The 17,140-nt window shown below is 37.6% G+C and overlaps 2 protein-coding genes across 2 annotated transcripts in view; both read right to left on the bottom strand.

Moving 5' to 3' along the window:
• Positions 1–7,367, bottom strand: part of MCCC2 (methylcrotonyl-CoA carboxylase subunit 2) — a 58,320-nt gene extending 50,953 nt beyond the window's left edge. The window contains exons 1-2 of the mRNA XM_090276366.1: positions 7,079–7,367; positions 1,808–1,874 (exon numbers count right to left, since the gene is read on the bottom strand). Of these exons, the coding sequence (XP_090132492.1) occupies positions 1,808–1,874; positions 7,079–7,207 (196 nt within the window). The 5' untranslated portion in view covers positions 7,208–7,367. The remainder of the gene's footprint in view (positions 1–1,807; positions 1,875–7,078) is intronic.
• Positions 7,368–13,747: 6,380 nt separating this feature from the next.
• Positions 13,748–17,140, bottom strand: part of BDP1 (BDP1 general transcription factor IIIB subunit) — a 95,042-nt gene continuing 91,649 nt past the window's right edge. Inside the window, exon 39 of the mRNA XM_090276365.1 lies at positions 13,748–15,073. Coding sequence (XP_090132491.1) covers positions 14,942–15,073 — 132 coding nt within the window. The 3' untranslated portion in view covers positions 13,748–14,941. The remainder of the gene's footprint in view (positions 15,074–17,140) is intronic.

The following is a 17,140-nucleotide window of genomic DNA, read 5'->3' as shown; positions in this document are numbered from 1 at the left end:
TGAAAATAATTCTGAAAGGGAAAGATTTAGTTACAAAAATAAGGTACTTAAGTCAAATCATTTTTCTCTTTTCTCCTAACCACAGGATATTCAGAGTTCCCTACCGAGGTGGGTTTAGGAGTAGGAGAGGGACTGGGGGAGCAGGGAGTGGTTTGGGGGAGGGGAGTGAATAGGGGCGAGGGGGAGGTTACCAAAGAGCAGAAGAAACTTCCAGGAGGGACATGTTCATTATGCTGAGTGTGGTGATGGTTTGATGGGCATCTACATGTCAAAATTCAAACTGTAGTCTAAATTGTGTGGTTCATTGTATGTAAATTATACTTTAATAAAGCTGTTTAAAAATAAATAGTAAGAGAAAAAATGAACCTGAAGTACTGCAAGGAAGGCCAGGGCTTGGTGAGGGTCTTTGGAGAGTCAGGTAGCATAAGTACCCACTAAGGGGTTAGCAGGAGAAGGGCGGCAGGGGAGAATGGGATGACAAAGAGATGACAAAAAGTACTTAGTTCGATTCCCTGTCAGGGCACCTTACTAGGTTGCATGTCAGGTCCCCAGTTGGGGAGCGCAAGTGAGAGGCAACCACACAGTGATGTTTCTCTCCCTCTCTTTCTCCTTTCCCCTCTCTCTAAAAATAAACAAACAAACAAACAAATAATATTTTTTTAAAAAGTACTTAGGACATCATTCTTTCTTAATCCGAAAACTTGAAACAGCTAGTGAATTCTGGTTTTATTAAGAAACACCAAAAAGAGGGCTATCCTGATGCAGATTCTAAGATCACAGAATTAAGCTCCTTGGCATTTAAACTGGCCTTGGATATATGGACCACAAATATTATGAAACAGCATATTAGTTTTCTAAGGATTATTCTTAAATATTTTGTGTTAATTATAATCATTCAGAGCCAGAAACGCCTGTTTCCTTCTCTCTCATTTACCATATTGCATCATTTCTAAGACATAGATTTTGTTCACATTTTAAGATCCCTGAAATTAGGAAGCATTTTACAATTTACAGCATCTTTCTGTCACTGTCACCAGGGGGCAATCACGACACAGCTATCAGCCTCTGCATTCACAGTGTGATGCTGTAGCTGAAATAAAAATCTTTAAGCAGCAATAGTTTCACAACTGATAAATTTGAATTTCTACTCCCCTCACCCAAATAGTGGAAGTGCTTTATGAGCAGAAAAACTAACCAAATAATAGGAAAAAATAAAATGTCTGAACACCAACAAACTCAGTCTTGAAGAGTCAAAAGCTTAATGCTACTAGTTTTTCCTAAAACCATTAACTATAAAGGGTCATCTTAATTAAAAGTGTGAAAAATAATATAATTGGAGCCACTTCAAAATGGAGTCAGAGCTGCCATTTCAGACAAATTGCCTTGTATATCTTATTCCTCAAACTGTTGGAATGTTAAAACTGGGCAAGATTTCCTTTGGGCTGAGCCTAAAGCAGCACTGTGTTCCAAACAACTATTTGCAAAGCTATCAGGAAAGCAGACAGGACTACCGGACTGCAAACGAATGACATTCTTTAGACTTACCATCACTATGTTAGCTTACCTATAGAAGTTCCCTTCTTAGCTTATGAACACCCACAAAAATTCCTTCACTTACTATTCATGTAATTATTCCCCTTAACTTTCTCATAAATACCCTTGTCTTCACCTCTTAGTTGAAACACTATTTGGTTTTTGACCTGAATCAGTACTTCCAGAATAGCTATTTTTTTTGGATCTCAAATGAATGCTTGATGCCTCTGAATCTTTTGGCCTTTTATTTTTAGGTTAATAAATGAGTGTTTACCTAGTCTTATTTTCTGTGCCCGTTCATGGAGTTGATTTACTAGTGCTTTCATCTGTTCATAGTTTTCCTAAAATAGAAACAAAGAAAGAGAGTAATATTAGAAAGCAATTATCTTTCTTATCAAAATAAGGGTTAAGAAGAGTATCATGTGCCAACCTCAGGTGGCCTCCACAGCGGGCCACCCCATCCACAGCGTTTCCACACTAGGCCATTCCATTGAATGGGGAGATTAATTCCCGCCTGGCCTGTCGCTTTGCTCAAGCTCTTCACTACCACCACCCGACTCTGGTCCATCTATGCAAATCGTACCCCCTTTTAAAACCTAATGCATGTTCCATCGCATCGCCAACACCATTTCTGGCCACTCCTACTCATTTTAACATCTTTCCTCCTTAAACCTCTACTTAACTTAATTGATTCTCTATTTGTTTTTCTATTTTAAAAACTACAAGCCATATGTTCTTTAATTTTTAAGAGTTAGAATGACGACTTATTTTTTCTGCCCTATCTATAACTATTCTGAGGAGATTCTAACCAATGTAGAAATATTTGATAACTGACAAATTACACTTAAAAACAACACCCAGGGAGAAATGTGGATCCTATTTTGTGTTTAAAAAGAAATAAAACTCTATGTTGAAAATTTTTCTAGAATGATATATGAGAACATAGAAACAATGACACGTGGAAAAAGAGCCGGGAAACTTTTCACCCTTCTGTTTTTAAGTTTTGTTGGATCAGCACATTACTTTAAAGCAATACTTACTTAGCTAATTATTTTTGAAAATTCAGAGTTTATCCCACTAACACATTTTGTTCTCTATACTGTGATTAACATATCCAGTAATTTAATTTCATTTATGTGACACAATGCTAAGCAGCTTTCCAGCTATTCAAAATTAAATGGATTTACAGTCTTTATGATACAGCGCCATTATTTCCTATTTTCGACAGTTCTGAGAGCTCCTGAGGTCATGGAACAATCCTATTTTGTCTGCTTAAAATTGAAAAAAAGTTTAAAAAACAAAGGTTTTCTTTCAGTGACATCATTTGGGACTAATTCTTGAGCCAGTCCATCCAGTCACTGTGACATATTCAATAGCACTACAAAAGCAGGGAACAGGCAAGTGGCATTATACTAATTGAAGAGAAGGGGGTTTCACTAACATGTTCAGCAACCTTTTGGCGTGGTTTGTTGTCATTGTTAACTTTCTTTCATGGGAATTATCAAACATATACAAAAGCAGAAGACCAGTATAATGAAATGTACCCAATGCACTTCAACAATTATCCATATATAGCCAAAGCTGTTTCCTTTATAGTCCCCATCCCGAATTATTTTGAAGAAAATCCTAGACATAACACCTGATCTGTATTTCCAAATCTCCAAAAGATAAGGATAATTATCACCTCTCAATTATCTGTCAATATACTCAAATATCCAATTAGTGAAGACATTGTCCTAACTGTCAGATATTTGTTTTTTACAGTTTGTTTATTTGCATAGAGTCCTATGGGAGATCTACATACCCACAACTGGCTGATATGTTTTTCAAGTCTTTTCTAAAATATAAGTTCCTCAAACTGAATTAACAAGCAAAACAGAGACAGACTCATAGATGGAGAGCAGATGACAGCTAGTGGGGCAGGGGGGAGGTTAGGGGGTGGAGGGGTTCAGCAAAAAGGAAAAGCACTCATGGACATGGACCACAGTGTGGTGACTGCTGGAGGGAGGGAGTGTTTAAGGGAACTAAATGGTAATGGAAAAAATATATAATAAAGATTAAATCAAAAATAAAATAAAATATAAGTTCTACCATCTTTTGTGTCCGGAAATTTGTTTGTCCCACAGATTTTTCCATGGGACAAACAGAACATTCCAAGACAACAAAGATGTGCTAAATGCATCCCCAGTGTCCTTTAGCAAGTTCTTCCCTTGGAGATCATCTAGAGGCTCATGGGATTCTGGTGTGCCTTCAGTTTTTTATTCTCCACACCCCGCAAAGCCCCTCCTGCATCCTACCTGCCAGTCTCCTGCCAACTTTGCAAACCACAGGCACCAAAGTTCAGAGCTGATGAAAAACAGTTCACATACATACAGAGAAAACAAGCAAGCCTTTATCTAAAGTGTACATAAACCCTCGGGTACAGTCACTGCAGCCAATGACATTGCCCAATTTAGAACAGCAGCAATCAAAACTAAAGCTGGTTATGCAAGGGATCTTTACCCTAGCTAAGCTAGCCTCCCACTGAAAAGTGAAGAATACTGTCACTACCAAGCCTTTCTGCAGCACACGGTGGTGGCAGAAGTGAGAGCAGACAGTTCCTATTACTGGTCTAATATGAGTAACTAGGAATATTAGGCAGGGAGAAACTGGATTGTGGTCAGGGCCCCTCCATCCAAAGCATGGCTTCACCTTTTGTTCCCCTTTTATGAGATTTTTGCATCGAAGTTTAGCACTTGTAGCTGGAGGTGGCAGGAGATTCAGACACACCGAAGTGAACTCTTATAACATCCAACATAATGTAAGAGTACACCCACTCTCTCCATGCTGTTATATGCGGCAGACAGTATTGGCTGCTTATCCACGTCCATTCTTCCCACTGTCCTTGATGATCGAATCCCAATTTTACTCAAGATGGCAACAAACCCAGCTGGAAAAGTAATATATCCTAGCTTTCTTATGTAGACAGGCATGGCTGTGTGACTAAATTCTAACAATGAAATATAGGCAGAAAGTATGAGTTCTAGAAAGGCTCCCTTAAAAAGAGGACAAGCAGATGAGGGTGTCCTTTTGGAACTCCGACATAATTGCTGGAGCTTAAGCAACCGTCTTAGACCATGAAGTAAACTGTATTACATGTTCAAATTCTTCCTTCCCTCCCGTCCTTGCCGAGGTTCACTGTGAGATTATACTTCCCCACCCCACAGTCCATGAGTCTGTCCACCATACTTGCTTTATTCAGAGGAATGTGGGCAAATGTGATTGTGCCAACTGCAAGCAGAGGCTTTAAGATAAACAAAGGATTTCCATAATCTCTTCTGCACTGCCCTTCCACTACAAGAGGAGCATCTCCCCGTAGCCACTGCCCCTTCAGTCTGGGTCCTGGAATAAGAAACAGAGCAGGTCTGAATCTGATGCACTGCTTAGACCAGAACTGCTACAAGACAACCCACAGATCCAAGGGCAAAAAATAAACACTTGTTATTTTGGACACTGAGATCTCGGGATTGTCTGCTACACAGCATTACTGAAACAAAAGCTGGCTAAATACGGATCATGAGATGACCTTGAGGAGAGGAGTAAAGGGGATTTATTATATTCCAGGGATCAATCTAAGCAGTCACTGACTTGATAACCCTCTAAGATACCCACAATTATTAATGCTATTTATTATACAGTTGAGGTAATTGAGGAACAGAGAGGCTAAGTATATAGCCCAAAATCACTCAGCCAACAGGTAGTAGAGCTAGAATTTAAACCAGGGGTACTAGCTCCAGAACCTTACTCTTAAACCAACATGTTACAAGTGCCTCTTCTGCCCACTGGCAGGGCCACTGTTAACATTTGAGTGTATTTCCCTCCAGGGGTTTTTCCTCCCCTGTGGAAACACGTTGTTAGTTTTTAGCACTCATGAAATACAGACTAGTGCTTTTTCCACCACACCACAGCTATTTCCCTATTCTAATTACTGGTGCACAGGCTGGACCAGAACTTAAAACATTCTACACAGAGAAACAAATTACATTCTCAGGCCCACGTTGCCTAACCCCTAGCAAACAGCCACCATCAAGGAAACAGGCCCCGAACTAACGTAAAAAAAAAAAAAAGAAAAAGGCAAACCAGGAAGCTACAAGCCCTCCTTCTTTAACAGAGACATCACAAAATAACAAAAAAACTGGCTACAATAACCTTACAGGAGCTCTGGAAAACAGTCAAAGGCCTAGAGTAGCCAAGAGAATACCCAGCCATGAAGCAGCCACACTCAAAATGGTAGAAAATCCATTCTCCACAATGCTGCCACACTGATGATTCTGCCATGCCCATGGGATCATGTCACTTCTCTACTTTAACATCTCAGCAGACAGCCTGTGAAATGAAGTCTAAATGTGTCTTCTGTGTGCACGGCCCTACTGTATTCCTCTGCTCCTTGAATTCACACCCTAGCCATGACTGCAAGTCCTCACACTCACTACACACTGTCACAATTTAGTACCCACGTTCTAGTAACTCCCTCAGTTTCTACAGCCTTACCTCTCATCCTCTACTCTGAGCCTGGCCAGCTCTTACCCAGCCATCAAGATCCAGCTCACTCATTCCTTCCTGTTTGCAGCTTTCTGTGACCACCTTTTCAAGCTTTAGACACCACTGATCACAATGCATCCTAGTTACCTCCTTTCTTGTCCATCTTCGCCACAAAATTATGATTCCATTCCACACATCTATACCAGAAATCTAAAATTGTGCCAAGGCCACAGTAACCACTTACTGTTTCTGAATTAAACATTCTCTCCTGACCCCAGGACACCTAAAGACTTTTGGAAGCCTCTCATTGGATATTGTTTGTCTCAGCTGGCTGATTTTCTTTCAATTTCCGTGTTTTCCCACAGGCACAAATTCTTTAGTATCTTCTCTGAAAGTTATCTGCACAATTTAAGTGTTCTCTGTAAACCATGGGACAGATGGAAAATTTCCATATCTGAGATCTTTAGAAGTTGCAAGTTGTTTCTTTGACCTTGTAATAGTTCCCAGTTCCAAGAAGCCATTCAAAGGTACTATGGGGCAGAATAAGTATTTTCCATTAACATAACTAACCACGTTAACTTCCAAGGTTAGCTGTCCTAGGCCAGTGGTTCCCAAACCTAGCTGCCGCCACGCCCCCAGAACTTCATTAACCATGTAAACACCAGGACCCCAACCCAAAGACCCCGAAGGTCCAGGGTGGGGCTTAAGGCAGCTGTATATTCAACAAGCTCCCCAACAGACAATGCTATCCAGGTTTTGAGAATCACTGATTTCAAAGATACAAAAAAATAGTGTCAATGTCAGCAGTAAACTAAAATGTATTTGACTTGGATTTTTTTTCAATCTTCACAACCTCTTAGTGCGTCCCAGAATCACGGCTGAAGCGCCAGAGCAAAGAACAGCTGCTGTTCAAGTGTGCCCACCTGCTTCCCAGCCCCGTAGGGCCAGCACTAGCGGGCAGGTGGAAAAGGAAATCACAGACACCGCCCGGGGGCTCCCGGCCCGGGTCGCTCAGCCAGCGTACCTGGTAGACTGCTGAGTCCAAGTCCGGCTGGGTCCCCAGCGTGGCCACCGAGTCTCCGTGATAGGCGCGCAGCCGTGGGGCAGCAGCGCGGGTGCACCGCCACGGGGCTAACCTCAGGGTGGCCCACATGGCAGCCGGCACAAAGCGAGGGAGGTTCACCAGAGAGCTACCGGCCCGGGGCCGGTGCTGTCGCCTCTAGCTTTTACACCTCGCCTGATGGCTCGGCTCCCGGTCTTGCAGCCCCAAACAGCCTGAAATATCCCGGATTCTCAGTCCACCCCTGGCACTTGCCTGTGCACGTCGCCCGGGATTGGTAGGCACTACGCACTACGCCCCCCAAACAGCCAATAAGAGACGGAGGAACAGCCCTGCGAGACCCTGTTCTATCGCGATCCCAGGAGCTCAGGAGTCCAGGGCGGAGCGACCCTTTTGTAGACGCCTTGCTTCCTCAGGCGTTGAGTTCGTGATCTGCCATTGAACTGTCTTGGATTCAGTCTCAGTTTATTTTCTATTGTGTTTTCTTCTTCCTGTGCCAATAAAAAGGGCATTCCAAGGCTTGAAAAACCTTATTCTTCTCTGTGAGCTGGAAACTGAACAGACTTTAAGGTGCCCTAAGAAAACTCATTCAGCAAAAATCTCAATGTTTGCTGTGTCCAGTGCTCTTAGCCGTGGGGATAAATTGGAGAACAAAGTGCCTTCTTTTATAATGCAGGAAGATCATAAACAAATAAGCAAAAATAAAAACTCTAACAGTGATAAATTGTAACTTACATTTAGTATTGGATTGGCCAAAAAGTTCATTGTTTTCCTTCGTAAAATGGCTCTAGTAGCGCTTAGCTGTCTCTAACTTCATCTGAAACAATTTTGTTAGATTGTATTGTGACAGCTTTCACAGCAGCAAGCATTTTTTAACATTAAAATGGTGAATTTTTGCATAGCCATTTTAATAGTGAAGGTGGAAGAAAATAAGTGACATTTTCAGTATATTATGCTCTATTATTTCAAGAAAAGTAAAAACGCAACCGAAATGCAAAAAGATTTGTGCAGCGTATGAAAAAGGTGCTGTGACTGATCGGCCCTGTCAAAAGTGGTTTGCGAAGTTTTGTGATGAGATTTCTCACTGGATGGCGCTCCGCGGTGGTTTAGGTAGACCGGCTGAAGTTGATAGTGATCAAATCGAGACATTAACTGAGAACAATCAACGTTCTACCACACGGAAGATAGCTGGTGAAAATGAAAAATGGGTATTTTTATTTTACAGAAAGAACTTTTGGGTTGACTTTTTTCCCAAACCAATACAATTTAATGTACTTCTAAAACTTTGCCTGTAACAAGTCTGGGCTTTCTCCCTCTGAGGAAATTATTATCTAGTCCATTTAAGTTTTTGATATAATTTTTGTATATGGTATTAGACAAGGGTTCAACTTTATTCGTTTGTATTGGATATCCAATTTTCTTAACACCATTGTTGAAATAACTGTCCTTTTCCCCACTGAATAGTCTTGGTTCTCTTGTCAAAAATCACTTGACCGTACTGGGCTCTATATTCTATTCCATTGGTGTCCGTGTCTGTCTTTATGTCACTACCACACAGCTGTGGTTACCGTAGATTTGTAGTAAGTTTTGAAATCAGTAAGTGTGAGTGTTCCAGATTTGTTCTCCTTTTTCAAGCTTTTTTTTTTTTTTTAATTTTACTATTAGGGGCACTTGAGATTCCATATTAATTTTAGGATGGGTTTTTCTACTTCAGTAAAAAAATATCGGGATTTTGATAGGTATTACATTAAATCTATTGATTACATTGAGTAATCAGAGAAGGAAAACTCTGACTCCAAAAAACCTCCGCTGCCTTGCGGCATACCTCTTCAGGGGAAAGGCTAGGGGAGTAAACCCCGACAGAAAATCCGGAGCCGGAGTCCCTAAGGCGGTTTGACGTTGTAGTCAACACCGGCAACTCCTGCGGCGCACCTGAAGCCAAGCTGTATCGACTCCGTCTTTCCCTTGGACCCTTCAGCTGCGAAGAGCGGGGGGGTCTGCTGCATGGGCAACAGCAGACCCTCCATATCAACCTGCCCAGGCTCTGTAGCTTCAGCTCCACTGGAGAGGACACTCCAGCGTCATCGCAAGATGTCGATTCAACACGGGAGGAGACAGATACCGTGTCACTCCCGAGTCGGACTGCACAGCCATTCTCGGCGGTGCAGATAGACTCTTAAGAAGCTACACCATCGTCTCTCGAGATGGACGGCTGCCGACGACGACATTGAGTAATACTGATATCTTAACAATATTGTCTTCCAATCCACGAAAAAGGGATGTTTCCATTTATTTAAGTCTTGATTTCATTCGCCAATGTTTTGTGGTTTTCATTGTGCAAGGCTTTCACTTCTGTGGTTAATTTGTATTTTCTTTTTGTATTTTACTCTTTAAAATGCTGTTGTAAATGGGATTATTTTTGTGATTTCTTTTCTCTTGTTCTTTATTAGTGTATAGAAATGCAACTGATTTTTGTGTTTTGGCTTTGTATCTTGGTACTTTGCTGATTTCATTTATTCTAACAGATCTTTTGGTGGAGAATCTTTTCGGTTTACTACATATATCATCTGTGAACAGAGATAATTTTACTTCTTCCTTTCCAATTTTGATGCCACTTATTTCTTATTTTATCGAATTGCTATGCCTAAAACTTCCAGTACTGTGTTGAACAGAAGTAGCAAAAGTGGACATTCTTACCTTGTTCCCAGAAGGGAAGGAAATGAGTCTCCATATACACTTTTTTTTAAAACTAGGCAATGTTTCACTAGAGTTAAAATTACCATTTCAAAAGTTTATCTTACTTCTTTTATGACAGAAGATCTCTTGATTTGTTACTCCGTGTTCCACTGAGACAGTCAGGTGCACAACTGAAGGGCCTCTGCTGAAAAAATAAATAAATAAAAGCCCTATGAAGTGCCCAGCAGCATGAACGTGGGGGCAGGAAACAGGTAGGCATACACCAAGGCTCATTATTGTGCAGAATACCAGGGTCAAAAAATATGTAAATAGGATATGTAAAAAGGATAGGAAATCAGAATGGCACAAAATTTAAACACTGAAAACTAGAAGGCAATAGGGCATGCCTTCAAAATGAAAATTATTTAAAATATTCAAATAAATTTTCAGATATGTAAAATGTCATGTTATCATCCATGTATCCCTTTTCAATGAAAAGTGGACAATGTGATTTTCCAAAACAAATCAAGAAAGACAATGACAGGGGCTCCAGAATTCAGAGTAATGTTGGCAAAGGGAAGTCCCAGGATGACAGCTGTACTGCACACGGAGAGTTATGAAGCCACTAGTCCAGATTAAAGCAGGAAGAAAGAGATCCAGAAAGTTTTCCAGACAAAAAAAAAGGAAACAGTTTACTTTACAGTATAACCATTCGGAAAATTACAAACAGAGGTACTTAACAGGCTTGCTGGAGAGTGTGGGAAGTTAAATCACCAGTTCAAACACAAATAAAACCCAAAGCAAATGAAAAAGTGAAGCAATTACTAACTCCAAGAAAAACAAAAATTGTACCAGAAAGGAAATATCGCCTTAGTACATAATGTGGTACAGCAGTGAATAATTACAATAAATACAATGAAGTAGTAAATATGGTTTAGCATGAAATTGTGATTAACACAGTGGAAGAAAGCAAAAGGAAAGTGGAGAGGGGAGAGTTGTAAGAAAGATAAAATTCATATGTACCATAACAAAAAATCAACTGAGATAGAATATTTTCAGAAATGTGTAACAGCAGAACAGCTTATGTATGTCATAGCACCAACTTAACTTCTTAAGCCATGTGTAATACTTTTTATTTTTGTTTTTTATTCTTTTCTCCTCACCTGAGGACATGCTTATTGATTATAATATAGAGAGGGGAAGCGGGGAGGGAGAGAGGAGAGAAACAAGAGGGAGAGAGAAACATCAATCAGTTGCCTCTCACAGGCACCCAGACCAGGGAACAAACCCACAACCTAGGCATATGCCCTGATGCAGAATCAAACCCCTAACCTTCTGGTTTAAGGGATAATGCTCCAACCAACTGAGTCACACCAGCCAGGACTGTAATAGTTAAACAGCAAACAATGCACATTAAAAGGTTAGTACAGTACCTAGCACAATAAATGGTAGCCTCTTGTTTTGAAAAGTGACATGCTTTTTAAAACTATGTGCGGGGGGGATGAAATGTGATATGAAGTATCTTACCTTGCTATACAGATTGGCCCCAAATTTAGCTTTACATTGATTGCAAAAGAAAACATGAGGATTCACACAGCCCACATTTTTAAAAAATCAGAAGAGTTGAACAGAAGCCCGATTATTCCTAGCACCGAGACCAAAGAGAAGTATTTACTATAGATTCCTCTAAGTAGGATATTGGATGATAAAAATAAAGTCTACAACTTCTTTATATCAAAATTAATCATATATTTAGGGTTTTAGACAGTTTCACATAATGTCCCAAAACATGAGCAGACAAAACAATGTACCACATTCATAGCTCTTTAATGATCTGACAAAATTCAAGGCTAAATTTTATATCTGGAGAAATGACTAGACTATCCTTTAGGGAAGTTTCCACAGAATTTCTCCCAACTGGATTTTCTGACTAATATTTCCACTTCAGAAGTTCAGGTTTATATTGTATCTAGGACTAGAGTTTCCCATTTTCTCTACAGAAAAACAAAGTAGGAAGAGAAAAATAAAAGAGATTCAGTTCTCACATCTAAAAATTCATTATACAAAGAGTAAATTTAAAAGTAACTTTAGAGATCTCAGATGTGGTAGGAAATCTATTCTTTATACATGCAAGATCAAAAAAATATCCTTCACAGCATACATACAGGAAAAAAGATTAATTCTTCCACTTATATGATTGGCCCTCCCCTCCATATCTGTGGGTTCCACATCTACATTCAACCAACTTTATAATCAACCAACCACACCTCAATTTTTAACAAGTTATGTTGTTGCTGATGTAGCTAGGCCTACAATGGTTACATCTATACTAAACATGTACAGACTTTTTTCTTGTTATTACTCCCTAAATAATAGAGTATAACAACTATTTACTTAGCATTCACTATGTATTACGGATAATAAATAATCTCAAGATGATTTAAATTTTACTGTAGGATGTGCATAGGTTATATGCAAACACAATGCCATTTTATATAGGGGCTTGAGCATCCTTAGATTTTGGTACCCAATGGTGGGGTCCTGGAACCAATCCCCACTAATACCAAGGGATGACTGTACTATGTTTTTATGGAAGGGAGAAAGTACCATAAGCTGTACTTGAAAAGCTACTAGAAGAAAAGGACACAACAAAAATAGTGTAAAATAACATTTATTTACATAAGTTATATTTGTAGAGCATAACTGCTTTCTTTAAAACAAGAAAATTTATAAGTGACATATTGCTTTTTTGTCAGACTTCTTCAAGCAAGATAGTATGTATACATGGTCACTTTTATTTCAAATAATATAGTGGTAAACAGTGGATATTCATATTTTTATCTGTGCCTCAATCATTTACCAACAAATTAGGTTCTTAAACTCTCATGTTCACCATTTGCTAAGATGTAGGTGTTCAGGAGGAAAAGTCAAGAAAAAATAAAGACCTTTAATCATATCTCCTTTAAGATTCATAAAATACAAATTCTTCCCAACATCATCTCTACATGATTAGATTAAATGCAGATGTGAACAAGTCTTTCCACCTTAAAAGGTAAATAAATACACTGATTAAGTTTCTCTTTCTTCAAGAATAGTTTTAAGGACATAATAGTAGAGTAATTTAATTGGGTGATTTGAGTCTTTAATACAATAAATGCCCCCAAAATAAAATTGTTATTTATACAGTAAGAAGTTGCAACTTTCATAAAATTAATTCACTGTAGGTGAATGAGACAAACATTAACAAAGTTAAAACATAAATATTATATGACATAAAATAAGAATTTAATCCTGGCAACCAAACACCCAAATCAACATTAATCAAAAGAAATCTTTTCAGAATGAGTTGTTTAAAAATTTATAAAAACAGGGCATTAAAATAGCAATGTGATTTGTCAGCATGATTCTTGCGCAATAAATAAATGCATATCTATAGAGAATTTCCACTCAGATTTATAGATCCTCCTTTATAGCAAAAAAAGTTAACTTAAATTTCAATATAAGAAAATGGAGAATCAAATGCTCTAATAGCAACTCTTAACAAACAGGATTACTGTTTTACTTGCTCCTGAGCCATATCTTATTTTACTCATGAACCTGAAAATTATCCATTGTTTTTTTCAATATACAAACACAACTATCTAGACAATAAAAATATCTTCCCTTTGAAATACTGATCATTCCATAATGCAATTAACAGTTTTGATAGGCACAACTTAAAACTTCAATGACAAATATCTCATAGATAAAGATAACAGCACCTTAAGGTAAGAAAATTACTGTCTCATGTAGAGGGTCAAACCAAAAGTGGAATCCAGCCACACTCATCATTTAAGTGTTGTCTGTGGCTGTTTTCAACTGAAATGGTGGAGTTTAGTAGGAGCCACAAAGATCATCTGGCCCACAAACTGAAAAATATTTTGCAAAAAGTGTTTCTGACGCCTGATCTAATATATTATCAACTGAGAGTAAATCTGCTCTTTGAGAAGTTTAATTTGAACCACACTGAGGATTTGCTTGAGTGAATAACAATTACATATGTAAATTAAAAAATTTAAAACAACTCTTAAATTCATATTGATAATCACTGATTTAATACTTATTATCTTATTGTCTGTTTTTAATATCACAATTATGTTCTGTACTTTAAAGACCTAAGTGTTTTTTAAGCAGATTTTAATGGGGGGAAAACTATCAAGAAATCGGTTTTTTTAAAAAGGAATGTATTTGTGTGAGTGTGTATGTAAAGAAGATTGAGTTTTGTATGGAAAGTTGCCTCATAAATGCAGGTAAGGGGTTTTTTCCCCCATACAAATCCTGAGATTATCCAAAAAAATAAGAAAAAAGCAAAATATTCACAGTACAAAGTCAATACACTAAATCTATGAGAAAAAATGTATTCAAACATATACACTATCCAAATACTTTTAGTTATACCACTTTCAATAGCTTTAAAATTAAAGAGGGAAAGGAGACAAACAAAATTGTTATTGCCTTCTTTACCCATATTCTGAGGGGTGAAAATAATTAAAACTGAATATTCTTTTAAATAAAAAATTTAAAAATAAATAAGCTTTTTGATGTTTCATCTTTATAAATAAGTTTAAATACTAGTTCTTCAATTAGGACTAATGTTACCATGAATTAGAAAAATACATATTTCTCAGTCAGTCAAATAGCTGATAGAAAAATTTTTAACAATTTACTTTCATATATTTAGAGGCAAGTGAAAAGGCCTTATCACCCAAAGAAAAATACAAACAAAAAGGCCTTCACAGAAACAGTCTGCTAAATGTTAAATGCAATCCACCTCCATATATGGCAGCACTGTGATTTATACAGAGATATTTATCCACTCAAGACATTCCAAAAAGTCCATGTATTTTCAGCACAGGAATAGTCAAAATGTAAACAAGAGCTGCTATTTCTGAGAGAGCAATCTTAATTGCTTGGTATTTCCAAAATGCTGAATTAGAATGAAAAGAACCTCAGCAATGTTTCCCACTGGTTATAAAAAAACTTCAAATCAAACTCATTAAATAGTCAAAATCAATATAAAGAAAAACAGACATGATGGTTTTTTCTAAATACATTTTTGTTGATATAATTGACTCTGGAAATTCTGGACTTAAAAAAAAATCCCAAAAACTTTCATTCTGGTTCTTCCACTTCAATAAAGATATCATTAAAGAAATACTCAGAGACTGTCGATGGCTGTTCTTCAAGTGCCCGGTTTTGGACACTTTTACATTCTTCTTTCGGTAAGGAACGATCACAAGAAACCTAAAAAGTTAATAAAAATAAGCATGTAATATAACATTTATATATTGGTAGTGGCAGTCTAAACTGATATGTTTCAAAAGCAATATAGGATAAATATTAAGAGCTTTAAATATGTCCATACTCATTTCTATGCCATTAAAGAAATAATCCTAAATATAGCAAGTTTTATGAATAAAATAATCTTTGTAGCATTATTTATAATAATAAAATTGGAATCAACAAATAATTAACACTAGATATGCTTAGGTTAACTGTAGTGTATCCATGATCCATTACATCATCCTAATTTCCATGAAAAAGTTTAACATAATAGAAAAATATCATTATTAACTGTATAATGAAAACATTTTAATAACCAATATAAAAATAGACCCATGACACAGATCAGTATCCAAAGGAATCATCAGAAATAAATGCAATTCTATCAAAAATTAGCATACCTATAAAACTATAAAAAATTAAGACTGCACAGTATCAGGACAGAAAAAGACATATATATCAATTAGCCCTGACTAGTGTGGCTCTGTGGACTGAGTGTTGGACTGAGAACCATAAGTTCACCAGTTCAATTCCTGGTCAGGACACATGCCTGGGTTGCCAGCCGCGCCCTTAGTTAGGGGCATGCAAGAGGCAACTAATCAATGTTTCTCTCCCTCTCGTTCTCCCTCCCTTCCCTTCTCTCTAAATAAATAAAATCTTTAAAAAAAAAGAAGACCAGAAATATCCCCAACACATATGGATGGAAATTTAGTAACTGATTAAAACTGTTTCCAAAAAGAAAATGAGAAAAGATGGATTATTCAATAAATGATGGTGGACAACTGTATAACCATCTCCAAAAAAAAAAAAAAGTCAAGCCTATAACCTCACCAAAATAAATTCTACATGGATCAAAAGATTTAAATGTGAAAACTTTTTTTTTAAATCTACTATAAAATACCATGGCAAAACTTTTATAACCCTGGAGTGGGAGAGAGGGAGTGTCTTTTTAAATGACAGGAAAGCCAGAAGCCATAAAATATTGAGAAATTCATCTATGTAAGATAAAAAATATCTGCATGGCAAAAACCACCATCCATAAAATCAAAATACAAATGACATACAGGTAAAAAAAAATACTTGCAACCTATATCACAAACCAAGGGTTTTCCTTACTACTTAAGAACTTCTACAAATCAGTGCATAAAAGACTAACAACCCAATTCTTTGTAAAGCCAAATGATATGAACAGATAGCTCACAGAAAAACCATAAATGACTCAAATACACAGAGATGTTCAACCTCACTCATACATGCTCAATAACTCTTAAAGAATGATAAAAGTAAAAAAATTATAAATACGTCCATGAGGGAAAAGGCGCTCTCATCTACTGCTCCTAACAACAGAAACTAAGCACTGGCTAGGTAGCTCAGTTGGTTGGTTAGTCGTCCTCATACACCAAAGTTGCAGTTTCAGTCCCCAGTCAGGGTTCATACAAGAATCAACCAGGAATGCATAAATAAGTGGAACAACAAACTATTGTTTCTCTCTCTTCTCTTCTCTCTCTCTCTTTCTCTCTCTCCCTCTCTAAATCAAGAAAAGTTAAAATAAAGAACCTCAAAACATTTATTTTTTAAATAATTTTTATTTATTTATTTTTAGAGGAGGGGGAGGGAGAAAGAGAGGAATAAAAACATTGATGTGCAAGAGATCCATCAATGGGTTGCCTCTTGCACGCCCCCAACTGAGGACCTGGCCTGCAACCCAGGCATGTGCCCTGACTGGGAATCAAACCAGCAACCTTTCCATCTGCAAGCCAGCACTCAGTCCACTGAGCCACACAAACCAGAGTTCAAAATACATTTTTTTTAGACACTAAAATTATTATTTTTTAAACTGATATAATCCTTATGGAGGATGATCAGCCAGTATCTGTCAAAAGAATAATCATTCCTTTGACCAGCAATTCTATTTCTAGATTTAACCTGCAGATAAATGTGCAAAATGGCCTATTTGTAAGTTAGTTATTACTACATTGTTTGAAATAGCAAATAATTAGGAACAACCTAAACGTCTACCAATATGAG

The sequence above is a fragment of the Furipterus horrens genome, unplaced genomic scaffold (genome assembly GCF_987537825.1).
Source record: "Furipterus horrens unplaced genomic scaffold, mFurHor1.1.pri manual_scaffold_5, whole genome shotgun sequence".
In the NCBI taxonomy this organism is placed as follows: domain Eukaryota; kingdom Metazoa; phylum Chordata; class Mammalia; order Chiroptera; family Furipteridae; genus Furipterus; species Furipterus horrens.
This window is presented reverse-complemented; position numbering and strand designations above follow the sequence as displayed.